This window comes from Primulina eburnea, chromosome 2 (genome assembly GCF_022965805.1).
Source record: "Primulina eburnea isolate SZY01 chromosome 2, ASM2296580v1, whole genome shotgun sequence".
In the NCBI taxonomy this organism is placed as follows: domain Eukaryota; kingdom Viridiplantae; phylum Streptophyta; class Magnoliopsida; order Lamiales; family Gesneriaceae; genus Primulina; species Primulina eburnea.
The window spans coordinates 43,855,484-43,871,729 of NC_133102.1; the positions used below are offsets into that span (position 1 = coordinate 43,855,484).

The 16,246-nt window shown below is 35.4% G+C and overlaps 2 protein-coding genes and 1 pseudogene across 6 annotated transcripts; 2 read left to right on the top strand and 1 right to left on the bottom strand.

Moving 5' to 3' along the window:
• Positions 1–3,896: 3,896 nt before the first annotated feature.
• Positions 3,897–6,728, top strand: LOC140823459 (cation/H(+) antiporter 15-like). Of its 2 annotated transcripts, none has more exons than XM_073184820.1 (3): positions 3,897–4,272; positions 4,365–5,360; positions 5,462–6,728. In XM_073184820.1, the coding sequence occupies exons 1-3, from the start codon at positions 4,021–4,023 to the stop codon at positions 6,641–6,643; spliced, it is 2,430 nt and encodes an 809-aa protein (XP_073040921.1). In that variant the 5' UTR covers positions 3,897–4,020; the 3' UTR covers positions 6,644–6,728. The 2 variants fall into 2 exon arrangements, with proteins under 2 accessions (XP_073040921.1, XP_073040922.1); XM_073184821.1 differs by having other exon boundaries at positions 3,993–4,182; positions 4,465–5,360.
• A 1,742-nt stretch (positions 6,729–8,470) lies between these two features.
• Positions 8,471–11,039, top strand: LOC140823461 (protein NUCLEAR FUSION DEFECTIVE 4-like). Of its 4 annotated transcripts, none has more exons than XM_073184823.1 (3): positions 8,471–9,103; positions 9,227–10,593; positions 10,757–11,039. In XM_073184823.1, the coding sequence occupies exons 1-3, from the start codon at positions 8,768–8,770 to the stop codon at positions 10,866–10,868; spliced, it is 1,815 nt and encodes a 604-aa protein (XP_073040924.1). In that variant the 5' UTR covers positions 8,471–8,767; the 3' UTR covers positions 10,869–11,039. The 4 variants fall into 4 exon arrangements, with proteins under 4 accessions (XP_073040924.1, XP_073040927.1, XP_073040925.1 ...); XM_073184826.1 differs by having other exon boundaries at positions 9,227–10,590; positions 10,736–11,039; XM_073184824.1 differs by having other exon boundaries at positions 9,227–10,590.
• Positions 11,040–11,781: 742 nt separating this feature from the next.
• On the bottom strand, positions 11,782–15,186 carry LOC140823462 (probable inactive leucine-rich repeat receptor-like protein kinase At3g03770; annotated as a pseudogene).
• Between the last annotated feature and the right edge of the window lie 1,060 nt (positions 15,187–16,246).

Consider the following 16,246-nt stretch of genomic DNA (forward strand, 5'->3'; position numbering starts at 1 on the left):
ACCTGAGATTCGATGTGGTTCAAATGCTTATGATTTGCATTTAAAATGATAAAAGATTTTCGATGTTTGATTTGATTTCATATGACCCCGATACGGTGAAACATAATAGTTGAATTGCTAGCATCTCGTCTCTTAGAGAGGATCAACAGTTAGAGGATAAAAAATTATGGTCAGATCAGTTAATCATGAAAAATAATATGATTTTTAGTGTTATTTATTTCACTTTGTTTTGATTATTGAAAATGTTATTCTTTGAATTGTTGTTGAATTGTTTCAACAATTCAAAGAATAACATTTTCAATAATCAAAACAAAGTGAAATAAATAACACTAAAAATCATATTATTTTTCATGATTAACTGATCTGACCATATTTTTGATCCTCTAACTGTTGATCCTGATTTAACACAATTTGGGATTTGTATTTGAACCAGCAGATGCCCGAATTTATACATTTCATATGTGAACAAACAAATATATATATATATAAACAATTAAAGGGAAAATTCCAAAAATTTCATGTGGAAATTCCAAAAAATTTCATGTGGTTAAGTTAATTAGTTTGAATAAACTTTTAGTCATGTAATTAATCGAAATTTTATTTCCATCTAATAAATCAGTCTTCTTTTGTATTCTTAGTCATTTCTTTGTCGGGCCGCTAGAACGACACTAGAAAATTCAATAAGGTTAGATGTTATATCAATATTGTATATTGTCACGTTAATAATTCAAAGAAAAAACGATTAAAAGTGCAAGAAAATCAATTTGTTATTTAAAGACCAAATTTCTGAATGTATCTAAGCCAACATACAAGAGTATTTTTGAAATTTTCCAAGTAAAAAAGTGAATCAGATGGCAGTAGCAAATTATTTGAGATGAGGCAAGAAAAAGCCATAAATGTGGTGAGATGGTTGGATATTTCCTTGGACAGCCAAATTTGTTCAATCCTGGGAAATTGAGCAAGAAAGAATAAGATCTGGCTACTGCTGGTTGGCTGAGTCACTATGATTTACCTCCTCTCACATTCTTGTCGGGCCGGAGGTGAGGAACGCCTAAGGTGAGCGATTTCACCTTTGGAGCAAGAATAAGACCTGGTGCCAGGCTGTATGCATGCCAATCTTGTTTGTTCAAGATTCCTTCACAAATTATGCATCCACACACCATTTTTTGTCCTTACGTACTCCTATAATAATGGCTACAAATGTCCATTCCATTAACTGTCGGATGGGTTGCAAATTGATCAGCGGTTTAAATCATCCCGCATAACTTGTTCGCCTTTTTTCACCCTCCATGCATGTCTCACCCCACATCTTAGCCTCTGCAACAGCAAGCGCTCGATCCTGTTTTTCGCTCATGCTAGGCCGAGATTGTGGATCTTCTTGGGGAGACACATTAGTGCAACTTCTAATATGGCCCTGTTTCATATATGCTCTGAGAATCGCCGGATTCAAGAACTTCTCGCGCACCTTCAACGTAGGTCACGGCTACAACGATATGTATCAACTATCACAAATATGTATGTGCAAGAATAATGCATGCTCGTAATTTCCACAAATTTAATTCATTCTTCGTCCTAAATTTTCTCTGAGTCAATCTGATAGATTTCAGATTATGAAAAAACGGAATCATTTGAGATTTATTCATCGAATCAAACAAATTCAAGCTTAAAAGAAGACGAAAATTTAGAAGAAAAAGGAAACAATGAAGCTGCGGGATGACTTGTCGTAAAGACGTGGCTCGCTTTTCAACTGATCTCCTTGTTTCGTCCAAAACATGAACAATGGCCCGGCCATTTCAACATGACAAAAAATTCTTTTTTAAATATTTATATCTAGCTCTATATAATTAGCAACCAAAAGTTGAGCACACAAGTTTCTACAGGTTAATTAGTTATATTTTCAGAATAAGTCTCTTGTGAGACAGTCTCACGAATCTTTATCTGTGAGACAAGTCAACCCTACCGATATTCAAAATAAAAAATAATACTTTTAGCATAAAAAGTAATATTTTTTCATGGATGACCCAAATAAGATATATGTCTCACAAAATACGACCCGTGACATCGTCTCACACAAATTTTTGTTTTTCTGTTTTGAAAGGTATGTGGATGGGGAAATAACATTTTAGGTCATATAACTCGCATTATTAGTTCTGATTTTGTTATCGGTCAAATTCATATTCTTAATCCACTACGCATATAATGACAAAAAGATAATCAAACATTAAATTTCAAAAAAATCAATAAACAATTAATTTGAACAAAAAATATAATATATTTTGAGCTTATTCATATATGATATCATAATTGATACTTTTTCCACTTATTTTCTGAAAAAAAATCAATAACAACATCTACTATATACAAAAAAAAAAAAGTAGAGTCACATGACTACAAAGTAGAGTCACTCTTACAAATATATAATTATTTGTGGGAATATTCTCATTGTTATTATTATCTCATTATTATTTATTATCTCGTACATCACTATTTTGTGATGTTTAATTTTATTGTTTTTAATTAACAAAAAGAGAAAAATTTGAAGAAGTTAGACACGGTATGAATCTAATTTATTGATAACCTTCTAATAATAATCAATTGAATTGAAAAATATTATTATACTTAAATAATTATATTTTATTCTAATACAAATTTGGTAAATTATTAATGTCAAATATATTTATATATATATATATATATATATAAATATATATATATATATATATATAAATATATATATATATATATATATATATATAATTCATTACTAGTATACATGATTTTATTTTTCAAATGATAATAAGAAAAATCTTAAAATATAAATATACAGTGAAAAAAAATTCAAATTTTCTGTTATAATTGGTTTCGAACCTTAGCAAATGTAATTCTAAAAAAATGATGGAATAATGATTATGATGATACATGACACCGAAGATTAATTTAGAGTTGTGATATTTTTTACCCTTTTCTGAGATAGAATAGTGGTATTTCAATTATTAATTTAAGGAAGTGAATCTCCATTTAATAAAATTGTTGGAAATAAAGTTTTCTTAGTTCATTATTTTAAGCAAATATATCTTGGGCATAGAAGGGGTTAGGGATGACAACTTTCTCCACGGGTTTGGGGCTCCTGCGGTGAAAACTCGAAACGGGGATGAGATCCCCGATTTTTTAGGTTTGGTTCGGGTTCAGCTATTTTTTAAAATCTCCAAAGTAGTTCGCGGTGGATATGAGCTTATTATCTCTATATCCGAACTCGTCCAGCCCCATTGTCATCCTTAGAAGGGATGAATGAAGTATTTATTTACTTTATTTTCAATTCTTATGTTTAAATATATTAATTTTTTTTCTCAAAATACAATTTGTGTTCATAGACTTTCTTTAGCTAATGTAATGTTTTATTATTTTTTTATATCACACGTTGACTAACAAAATATAGTTTTTTGAAAGATTTCGAATTTACGATATTACGTAGTTATAATTTAGAATATAACTTAAAATAAAAATTGTTGTTACATGTTCATAATCCTAAAATTATAAGTAAATACTATTTTAGATTTTTAAGATGTAATTTTAAATTTTAGGAGCATATTTATCAATCAATTGATACAATGAGTAGATAAATAACAACATCATATACTAAAATATTTTCTTCTACTCTTATATTGTTTAATTAATTAAAATACATTCATATAATTCTATTTACACTCTTACGTTGCTTAATCAATTTAAAAAATTTCATATCATTGTATTTGTATTGTTATGTTAGTTTAATTTAGTACTTAATTCGATAAATCATTATTCCAAATTCTTATAATTTGTTTTGATATTTTTTTTAGCGAAATGTTGTTTGATGGATTGGATAAAATTATGTAAAGAGTAAAATATATTTTTTTAATTAATGGGAGCACCTCAAATTCTTGAATTCCTCCAAACCTCACGTTCAAATTCAAAACCTCTGCATGTATTCTTCTCTCCTTAACCCCTCCTGGCCTGTTTCTTGCAGGCGTTTGATGTCTGAAAATGGGGTCCATTGCGATGGAACCCGATGACATAGCTTCATATGCAGAGATATATCATCCACAGGGAAATCTCTCATCAATCTGCATTCCGACCGGGATGTTTCACTCGAGGGGCATCTTCGCCAACACCAATCCTCTTGATTTTTCCGTTCCTCTCATTCTGGTACAGCTCTCCCTCTCCTCCACCTTTATTCTCTTCACCTCTCGCATCCTCAGCCCTCTCGGCCAACCCAGCATGGTTATCCACATATTGGTAATTGATTTTTGTTGATTACGTACTTTAGCTTGCCAATGGGCTAATGGGATTGAAATGTTGTATGGATTGATGATGTTTTGTTCATGCAGGCTGGTTTGGTGTTAGGTCCATCGTTTTTGGGCAGGGTTGCAGGTTTTGCAGAACTCGTGTATCCCTATCAGAGTCTAATCATTCTTGATGCATTTGCAGTGTTTGGTTGCATGTTCTACTTCTTCCTCATTGGAGTGCAGCTGGATCCTTGGATATTGAGCAAGATTGAGAGGAAAGAGATGGTCATCGGGGTTTCCACCGTCGTGCTGCCATTAATGTTAAGCATCTCTGCCTCATCCATCATGGTGCGACTCAGCTATAGTTTGACGACTCCCTATCTTGGTCCGGTGGCTATGGCGTCGTCTGTGCTTAGTTTTCCAGTCGTAGCTCGCTACCTCACGGAATTAAAAATGGCAAATACCGAGTTCGGGAGAGTTGCCTTGTCATCATCCTTGGTCAGCAGTGCATTTGCCTTCTGCATCGTAACCCTCACTATCTTGATGCGGGATGATGGTTCACATTCCAAGATCAAGATTGTAAGAACTATTGCAGTAGGGATTGGCTTTGTGTTGTTGGTGGCTTTCGTGGTCCGACCCATTATTCTATGGGCATTGGACAGAAACCCGGAGGGAGAACCCTTGAAGCAGAGCTTCATTTACTTGGTGTTTGTTGGTATTGTGATGGCTGGATTTTGCAGTAAAGCCGTTGGGCTCAACATTTTCTTTGGCCCCCTGGTTTATGGGATGGCGATACCCGCAGGCCCTCCCTTGGGATCAGCCCTCACGCAGAAGCTAGACTTCATCACTTCTTGGCTCTATATGCCTCTCTACTTCGTGAAGAACGGGCTGGTCATCGACATATTCAATGTTACAATCGGAGACTATTTGACAGTTCAGTCTGTCATACTTGTCGCCTATGTGGGTAAGTTTCTTGGAGCAATGTTCTTTTCCATTTGTGTAGGAGTACCACTTAGGGAATCCATTCAGATTGGCCTTGTGATGAATGTACAAGGTGTTCTGGAACTAGGTCTGTTCAAGATGTTGAAGAGCAACAAGGTACGTTTGTGAAATTTTTCTATACTCTTGCATGCTTCAACAAAAACATATATATTATTTTGAAAACTGATGATCTTGTATTAGTTAATTTGTTGGCACAGGCAATAGATGATAAATCATTCGTGGTTTTGTGCGCATCAATGTTAATTGTTACCGCTAGCTGCACCAATATACTTAGGTACTTATACGATCCTTTGCGGAGGCACACATTTTACAAGAGGAGAACAATGTTGAACTTAAAGCCAGATTCCGAACTCCGGGTACTAGCTTGCGTGCACAGCCAAGAGAACGTCCCTGCCATAATCGAGCTTCTTGAAAGCCTCCATCCTACAAAGCGCACCCCCATTGATGTGTGTTTGTTACACCTTGTCGAGCTTGCTGGTCGTTCTTGTCCACTACTCATTCCCCACAAACTTGCGAAAGTAAACTCTGCCAAGGGTTACACACCGAGAAGTATCATCAATGCCTTCCAAATCTTGCAGCAAAGATACCATGGAGCCATCACGGTGCACCCCTTTACTGCGATATCTCCTTATGCAAGCATGCACGATGAAGTGTGTGAAATTGCAGTGGACAGGAGGGTTTCACTCGTGATCATTCCATTTCACAGGAGATTCAACACAACAGCTGAATCGTCATCGTCAGGCATAAGGGCGATGAATGACAAAGTACTCCAAATGGCGCCTTGTACCACAGCCATCGTGGTCGATAGAGCACCAACCATTAAATCAGCAGCACCATCATCTCACGGAGACCTATTTAGAGTTGCTATTTTTTTCATCGGAGGCCCAGACGACCGAGAAGCGCTTGCTGTAGGATCAAGGATGGTGGCACAAGCCAACATCCACTTGACCATATATCGGCTGATCCTCAAGGGCGAGGCAATCAGTGTCGACATTCATTTGGATGCAAACATCGAAAAGAAGTTGGACAACGAAGTTATGAATGAGATATTAGTGAAATCCCGAAACAATAGTTATAATAAGAGGGTGAGTTATGCAGAAGAAGTGGTGAGAGATGGAACCGGGACGGTGGCGCTGATTCGATCCATAGAGAACGAGCACGAGGTTATTATGGTTGGAAGACGACACGACACAAGATCACCACTGTTGGGAGGACTTTCAGATTGGAGTGAGAATTCAGAACTGGGAACAATAGGAGACATGTTCGCGTTGGTAGATTCTAAAGCTGCTTCCACCATCCTTGTGATTAAAAACCACATCACCCATTCATTATCTAACAGGTTTACAATGGAAGAAATTCGAAGAACAGATGCTATGTAACTTCACTCGATCATTCTTTGTAATACTGATACAGTTTTATACCGTCACCATTATACAAATTGGAAGAACAGATACTGTGTGAGAAAAAAAATTTAACCACAAGTTTGGACCACCATTGGATTTGCTTATCTAATTTTAAAAAGAAAAAAATTTGTGTGAGACGGTCTCACGAATCTTATTTGTAAGACGGTCTCTTATTTAGTTTATCCATGAAAAAGTATAAATTTTTATGCTAAAAGTATTACTTTTTATTTTGAATATGGGTAAGGTTGACCCGTCTTACAGGTTAAGATCCGTGAGACGGGCTCACATAAGACTCACTCTTTTAAAAAAGATAAAAAAAAAACAATAATAATAAATAAATAAATAAATAAGGAAGCTTTTTCTAGGTAAAACAATTGTTCAAAAATTTTGATCCCTAAATTTTTTGAAACGAGATTAGACTTCATGCTTAATTTTTGTAGGGAAAATTGCTTGTTTGGTCATATATGTTTGTATATTTGATATTTTGGTCTTTTAGATTGTTAGATTTCAATTTTAGTATGTTATTTTTGTTTTTACGTCGTGTTCATATGGCACTAATGCAGTATTGATGTGTATTGAAAATCGAAAAAATAACTAAAATTGTCAAAAATAGAAAAAATACAGGATTAAAGACAATTTGAAAACATATAGAGCTAAAATTGCAAAGTAAAAAAAAATTAAAGGAACAAAAATACAGTTTTTTAAAGATCCCAATATTAAAACAATATTATTGAAGTCATAATCAAATTATTATTGAAGATTAAGAATTTTTTTGAAATTTTCTTCTAATACACAACAATAATCAGATAGAGTCCTACTATAATGTTGTGCGCGTATCATTATATATATATATATATATATATATATATATATATATATATATATATATATATATATAGTGCAAAAATAATTGTTGAGAAAGAAATTTAGAAAATTTAAAAATTTATAGATGATTTTCTACAATATTTCTGAGAATTAAATATTATTTTTTAAAAGTGACTTACGGCATCCCATGTCAGAAAGCTTTTTTTTTTTCAAAAAAAGTCAGTTCATCCATGTGATTCTTATTTTTCTTTTTTAATTGTTTGCTTCAATTTTTCAACTGTAATATAGTTTTAAAATTAAACTAGTCGTTTTATGGTCTATAAATACACATAAAATCTTTCAATTTTTTTATTCATCTTATAAATTTTTTAATACACATAAAAAATTTATTGAGCCTTTCAGAAACTATTTCAGGTAATCATTACAAACTAGAGATTGAATGTAGCCATGATATATTCTTTTTTTTTTTATTATATAAATTTTCAATAATAATTTATAAAAAATTAAAATATTAAATCAATAAATATTATATTCTTTTTAATGAAAAATAAGTCATGCATATAAAAAAGTAGATCATTTACATATATCATGAATTTATAAATATAATGATGGCGAAAAATTTGTGTGAGACGTCATGTCGTATTCTGTGAGACATATCTGTTATTTAAGTCATCAATGAAAACATATTATTTTTTATGTTAAGAGTATTATTTTTTATTGTAAATATCGATATGATTAATCTATCTCATAAATAAAAATTCGTGAAACCGTCTATAAATAGATAATATAAGTTGATTGTGGGATCTATTAAATAATAATGGAGATATTTGAATTGATTGTGATGTCGGGAGAAAGTTGTTAATGTTTTTTTTATATATATATTGGATAATCGAGGTTTTTTGTTTTGATGTGACAGGAAATTAATACAAAAAGTTGCGTTTTGTTTTGAATTTTACTTTTGTGTTTTTTTATGCTGATGTTTTCAATATATTGCAATGGCATCCACCCACCATCCCATTTGCATTCGCCAATTCCAGAAGGCATTGACCATAAAAATTGAAGAACTCTTGCCACCAAAATCGTTGTCATATGATATCAGATCAAATCAATCCAAAACTTCCATAATTTTCTCTTCTCTATTTTTGAATTTTCTGGGGTCCAAAGAGCGGTCATAAAAAAAAACTATTATTGCATTTGCAGAAAACCACCTTAGGAAGCAATAGGGAAGATTATAGATTCATCTAAAGGTGTTTTTCTCTGAAGGATTGATTAATTATGTGTTTTATGAATGATGGGATTTCTTCCTTTTTCAACAACAGATGGCTCGTTTTCGTGGCCGCGATGTGGATACAATCTTGTGCGGGAATTGGATATTTGTTCGGAAGCATTTCACCGACCATCAAAAGTTGTTTAAACTATAACCAAAAGCAGGTTGCGTGGTTGGGCGTGGCCAAAGACTTGGGAGATAGCGTAGGATTCTTGGCTGGGAGTTTATCTGAGATTTTTCCATTGTGGGGTGCTATTCTTGTTGGCTCTATTCAGAATTTTGTTGGATATGGGTTGGTTTGGCTTGTAGTCACCGGCCGAGTTCCTGTTTTGCCATTATGGACTGTGAGTATCGATCGTTATTATATCGATTTTTGTCAAACTATTGCTCTTGATTTGACAAAAAGATGTTTCTAAGATTGAGGCAGGATATGCGATAGTGAATTGTTCTTGATGAATTTGTTGCAGATGTGCATTCTTATATTCGTAGGAACAAATGGGGAGACCTACTTCAACACAGCTGCGCTAGTCTCTTGCGTGCAAAACTTCCCCAAAAGCCGTGGACCAATTGTGGGAATACTGAAGGGTTTTGCTGGGTTGGGAGGTGCAATCTTGACTCAGGTATATGCAATGATGCATTCCCCAGATCACGCTTCACTCATATTTATGGTTGCCGTCGGGCCGACGATGGTGGTCATTGGTCTGATGTTCGTGGTCAGGCCGGTTGGAGGTCACAAACAGATTAGGTCGTCGGATGGGTTCAGTTTCTCTTTTATCTACAGCATATGTCTGATCTTGGCTGCGTATCTGATGGCGGTCATGCTTGTTGAAGATCTGCTTGATTTGAGCCCAACTGTTATCACAATCTTCACTCTAGTTTTATTTGTTCTGTTGTTGATTCCCATTGTTATCCCAGTCACCTTGAGTTTCTCTCGGGACCCAAGGTCACCAGCAGAGGAGCCATTGGTACCCCATGAGGATGTCATATTCAGTGAGATCGAAGACGAAAAGCCTAGAGAAGTGGACTTGCTTCCAGCTTCGGAGAGACGAAAGAAAATGGCTCAGCTCCAGGCAAGATTAGCCCAAGCAGCTGCAGAAGGAGCTGTGAGAATCAAGAAACGAAGGCCGCACCGGGGGGAGGACTTTACATTGACGGAAGCACTGATAAAGGCAGACTTTTGGCTCATATTCTTCTCTCTTCTCTTAGGTTCTGGTTCCGGCTTGATGGTGATCGACAACTTGGGCCAGATGAGCCAGTCCTTGGGGTACGACAATACCCATGTATTCGTTTCCATGATCAGCATTTGGAACTTCCTCGGGCGGGTCGGTGGCGGTTACTTCTCCGAGAATATTGTACAGAAGTACGCATATCCGCGGCCTGTTGCCATGGCCATTGCCCAACTTATAATGGCGATGGGACATTTCTCTTTCGCAATGGGTTGGGCAGGGGCGATGTACGTCGGAACCCTTCTGGTCGGGCTCGGATACGGAGCACACTGGGCAATAGTGCCTGCTACCGCTTCCGAGTTGTTCGGACTGAAGAAGTTTGGAGCATTGTACAACTTTCTAACATTAGCCAATCCGGCAGGATCATTGATATTCTCCGGCATCATCGCCAGCAGCATATACGATAGCGAAGCAGAGAAACAAGCTCGACACGTGATCAGCTCAAGCACAAAAGAAGCTCTAAAGTGCTACGGGGCGATATGTTTCTTCTTGACTTCGTTGATCATGTCGGGACTTTGCATTCTTGCAGTTGTTCTGAGCATGATTCTTGTACATCGAACGAGGCCAGTGTATACTCATCTCTATGGAAAGTCCACAACTCGGAGGTAGTTGTTGTAGCTGCAATTTTTTACATTGTGGTTTGGCACATTTAGAGGTTCTAGCAAGTAAATGTAATATATACTTGTATATCAATTATATATAATATAAATTAAGAAAATAATGATTCTGGTCTTCGTGATTCTGGATCAGGTAATTTTATTAAAATCTTAGCAGGAGCCCTCAAGGGAGAAACGCTACGCAAGATAGAGAAGAAGCATCTAAGACCAAGAAGAGAGATGCCGATGAAGATAAATGGGATGTTCCTGAAGGAGTCCTTGCCTAATGATCTCTTATTGTAGTTCCTGTTCTGTGTGATAGAATACTGCTGCTCTCCCATCTTTTTTGGAGGGTTTCAAGTATATGTAACTTGTCATGATATTTTTCTTATAAGTTTTACCCAAACTGTACCTTCTGCATTCTTATTTCTTGGTGATGAGCATGTGATGTTTCTGAATTTTGCTTCTGTATTACTTCGTTGTTGACGTTTTAATGGCATAGTTGGATCTGCTTGGATGCACACTCTGCACAAGGGCTGGGACTTTTATCACCAAATATCCAATAGAAAGATTATTGTCCAAATTCAATTTCACCGGATAATATCCCAAAAGTTCCAAACTGAAGTCGAAAGTTGCTCTTTTATTTCACAAAACAAGATAATTTCATAAGTCTCTATGTCCAACCTATCTCGTGTTTTTTAATCTAAATACTCTAAGCCTGAAGATTTACAAGATTTTGAGGAATCCTACCGCCCCAAGATGCAGCAGATAGATCGAGATACCTCAATCTTGTAAAGGACCCGAAAAAGTTGGGAATTGTTCACGACTCAAGTTTGTTTTTAAGGGTTAATGAGATCCTACCCATGTGGACATTGCCTCCATGAGAGGATGGATGGTCAAGATCTTGCCAAACATACAATTTCAAAAGAAAAAGTGGGTCCTACATATGCATGGACAAATCTTGACCATCCATCCTATCATGGGGGCAATGCCCGCATAGGTAGGATGAAATAAACCGTTTTTAAGTCCACCTCAAAATTGGAATACAAATCCTTCTCCAACATATCGATACTTCACTTGTTTTCTCTCTACAATCTCTTGTCGACGCGATATCGAGTCCCTCTCATCTGTAACTTCATGGATTCTCTATGTATATTTGCACAATGACAAATTCAGAAGAGGACAGCTAGTTATCTGAACTGAAACTATGACTATGTCACACTATCTGATTTCTGATCAGCATCAGCAGTAACCTGGACCTCAGCAGCATACTGCAAATTCCAGAGAACGTCCTCAAACGGCGGCCTGTTCGAGGATTCGGATTATATACATTTCTTGGTGATGGATATCACAATGGACAAGGATTCTTTCGAGCTGGTGTTCAGCACGATTGGATGCACTATTTTACTTCTACCATCTTGGCTGCTGAAGGATGCCTATCACGTGGAAGCAACAAGAGATGAAATATTTGCTTGGAACTACCAAGGGATGTATTGTTACTACATTAAAATACCATTACATTTAGCATAAATGCTTCTTTGTTTTCACTTGCATCAGGACCTACAAGCGTTTCGAGCAATATGATCCCAAAGTTGTAAACATCGTCATCTGGCTTTTCCACGTGCCTGAAACAGACATCTCTAGAGATTAATCACAAACTAACATAGGAATTTTCATATAGGAATCTTGAAAAGTATGTTATTGCTTCGAATCTTTTTCGATGGTCATCAATAGGAAGCACAGTTATCTACTAAATTTTGAGATGCAAGAGGCTAAACTGGTTGTGTGTTCTCAATGAGAATGTTAAATACAATGTTCCTTACTCTGATTTCTCGGCATCTTTTTTCGCCTACAAAACAGAGATTGTACGATCACACAACCTTAACATGGTCAACATATAAACTACCATTACTAGTTTTAAAACAAGACAGATACATGGTCCAAATATATTTTGAAATAATCACATGATGAAACATAAACAGATTATGCCTATATAATATTTGTGCAATATGGCTTCAAATAGATCGCACTCCGTTTGTAACAAGATCGAAACTCATGGTATTGAACTGTTGTATTAAAAATGATTAAAATGGCTAATCACGTATTTCAATCCTATCAAACTCTATTCAATAACCAAAAGAAACAAAAGACTCTATTGTGCGTTCAACCAGCATTTAGTTCCCATTATACAAGTCAGGCAATGACTTCATCCTCCAAATTGAGACGAGGATAGTGCCTAAAATAAAAGTACCTGAAAGACCAGAATGTAAGTTCCCATTTGGAATGAATTCGTACACAAGGAACAATCCATTCACAGTTCCATTTTCCTTGATTTCTACTTCAACACAATGACCCAGAAGATTGACTAGGTTGGGATGACGAAGTTTTAAGAGCAAATCCAGCCTCAACTTGAGGTTCTGAGGCATATTATTTTCTAAATAAAGTCAAAGATCGTATGGCAACAAAGGCACCACTTTCTAACTTTCCTTTAAAAACCTGCAGATACGAAGGTAGAACCCAGAGGTAGTCAAGAACTAAAATTTAATTCCCAACAGAACTAAACCAGGCACAAGGATACCTTTCCAATAGTGCTTTCACCCAGATACCATTATTGCTCGAACTTCCCTGTGGCATACTCCAGTTCTTTTATGGAGAACACCCTATATGCTGAAGCAGCAGGGTCAAGCATTTTCTCTGCTGGCGAAATTAATACTATATTACAAAAAAAGAACCCATAAAAAGACATTAAAAAGATTATTATACTATAAGGATTACATATGAAATTCTCCAATATTGAAAAAAGATAGAACACGAAAGCATGGTGGGGATGCCTCCATGATGTTTGTAATCATTTCCACGTCTAGTAAATTCTTGATTTGCTTATAAAACCACCTTCAAAAGAGCATGATACGACATAAAATTAAATGTAACCAAGCTTGCTGGTATTTGCAAGAGTTGACCTGATAAAGCGCAAAACTCTAAATTTGACTCAACTCACGAGCATTTTCAATAACTTCAGTTGAAATCCCTGACCGCGCACCCTCTTGCACAACCTTCAGTGCAATATGCTGAACAACCTTCTCCTGTACAACGTGTCTTTTACAGAATGTGACAAATCCATCACCCAAGAGGATGGCTACAATAATGGCAGTTCCACAAATAACACCAACCACTATGGCTATTACCTGTCTCGTAAATAAGCTTTTCCCACTAGCAAGGTCTTTGCATTATTTTGCCGGATGCTGGTTAGTAGCATTGGTGGAAAAACAATTCCCTCAAATTTTTACAATTCTAACATCAGCGGCAGAGTACAAGCAACTCGAGCAACTCGGAAGCTGACCAATGAATCTGTTACCAGAAAGATCGACAAGACTCGGGAAAACATTAGCCAGCTTGTTGGGCAATGGAGAAAGTTCAGAGTCCAAATTATTTTCTCTCAAATCTATCAAACTTAAGCTAACTAAATTACCCAAATAAGGTAATTTCCCAGAAAGAAAATTGTGGTACATCACAACTTCAGTCAACGAAGCCATTATGGACAATGCCGAGGGAATCTGACCCTTCAACCTGTTCTTCTTAGGAACCACTCAGGAAATGTATCATTTAAAAAATTTCCATCCAAAGTCAAAGTCTGAAGCTTTACCAACCTAGACATTTCAGATGGGATTGAACCATAAAAGAAATTCGAACTCAAATCCAAAGCTTCAAGCAAAGATAACGATGAATTTTATCAGGAAGTGGCCCCCACATCCCCAAAGAAACTAAGCTAAGGACCCTTAAGCTGGACAACCTCGTCCATGTAGTAAATAAAGAATCAACAGAGAAACTCTGAGATAAGGTTTGATTAGGTACTGCAAATCCACTGAACTCGCTGATCTTTGCAGGCTTAGCTCCAATAATCCTGAGTTCGGTGACAGAATCATTCTCATATTTAATGCTCATTTGCGGTGGGTCACCATTGCTATTTTCCCAAACAGTTAATACCACTGGGTGCTCCAAATGCTTCATCAGCTGGAGAAGAATCTCCATGTCATAGCTTCGCAACTGATGAGTGGACCTTGACGCAAAGAGAACCCATGAAATAAACACCAGAATGAAATAAGTTGAACACCCCATTTGCAAATTTCACCTAGTCAAGCCAGGGCCAACAAGAAATAGAAAAGAAAAAAAAAACCCATAGATAAGAGTCTTTCCATAAAGAGCTAAAATGACATATTCCAAAGAGACTGCCTTTAAAGTGGTTAATTACTTCAAAAGAAGACACAACAAGACAAGCACTACATTCAAGATCGTACCCCAATCATTAATTTGTTAGTTTTAAATGAAAGAATTTGAGCTCAAATACCAAGGACAAACTGAAAATGCAAATGGGAATTCCAAGATTGATGGCTGGCGAATAGCTTATTATGGAAAACCATAAAAGAAAGCAGAAAGAAGCAACGTTGAGCTACCCCAGGCACCAGCAGAATGCTGTATATTTGTGGTTTCTGGTTCGGGAAAGGAAAGATTCACGTTGATATGATAATGGTGGCGGGTGAAAATGAAGAATCTGAGTCAGTCACTGCATTAAATGATTTTGCTTCCGCATAAGCAACAAGAAATGGATATTTTTCGTCATTTTGGTTTATTTTTCGTAGATTTTGGGGTAAATTTTGAGAAATAACTCGAGTAATTTATATAGGAGAATGAAACTTACATTTTCAAGAAAATAAACTTGTTTTTTTTTAAATATTTGAGTAAAATTCCAATAGGAATTTGAAATGAAAACCATATGTTGCATCTTTTAAATATACATGACATAAGATAAGTATATAACAAAGTATTTCTAGAAAAGCACGTAAATTGGATAGCTAGACTTTTGAGATTGGACTTATTACAATTATTAGGGGTAAGAAACGAAAAGTATATTAAAGAAAAACATATAATTTCGACAGAATAATTCAAATTTTCCATTAAATAAACTTTAAATGCTGGAGCCAGAGGTAGTCAGGACATTCAAACTTCGGATAAAACCGAAAAAATCAAAAATCCAAACCGAAAAAACCGAACACCGAACCGAAAGCCGAATTTTGTAATTCAGATATAAATATTAAAATCGAAGTTTGTTTGATTCGATTTTGGATTATATATGTCAAAACCGAAAAACCCGAAATCTCATTAAATTAATAAATTTTTTAATATTTTTATTTATATTATATATTTTGATATGATATTTAGTGAATTAAAAACCATTTTGAACAATTTTTATTTGATTGTTGTTTGTTTAATTAATTTAGACCTTTTATTTAAATATTTTAGTAAAGAAACATATAGAAAGTTAACATATTATATTTTAGAATATATTTATATTATTAATTTAAGTAATTATACCAAAACCGAAATAACCGAACCGTTTTGGTAGAAAACCTAACCGAACCGAAGAAAAATGGTTCGGATTCGGATTATACATTTCTAAAATCGAAAACCGAACCGACCGATGAACATCCCTAGAGGTAGGAATCGAAAGAGGGTTTAGTTATTGCAGTGGCGAAGCCACGTGCAAGTAGCTCTGATGATCCAATATTTTTTTAAAAAAAAATGTATATGTAAATTTTGTAGCGGAGCAACATGCAAGTAACTCGGGTGGTCCAATATTTTTTTAAAAAAAAATTATATGTAAATTTTG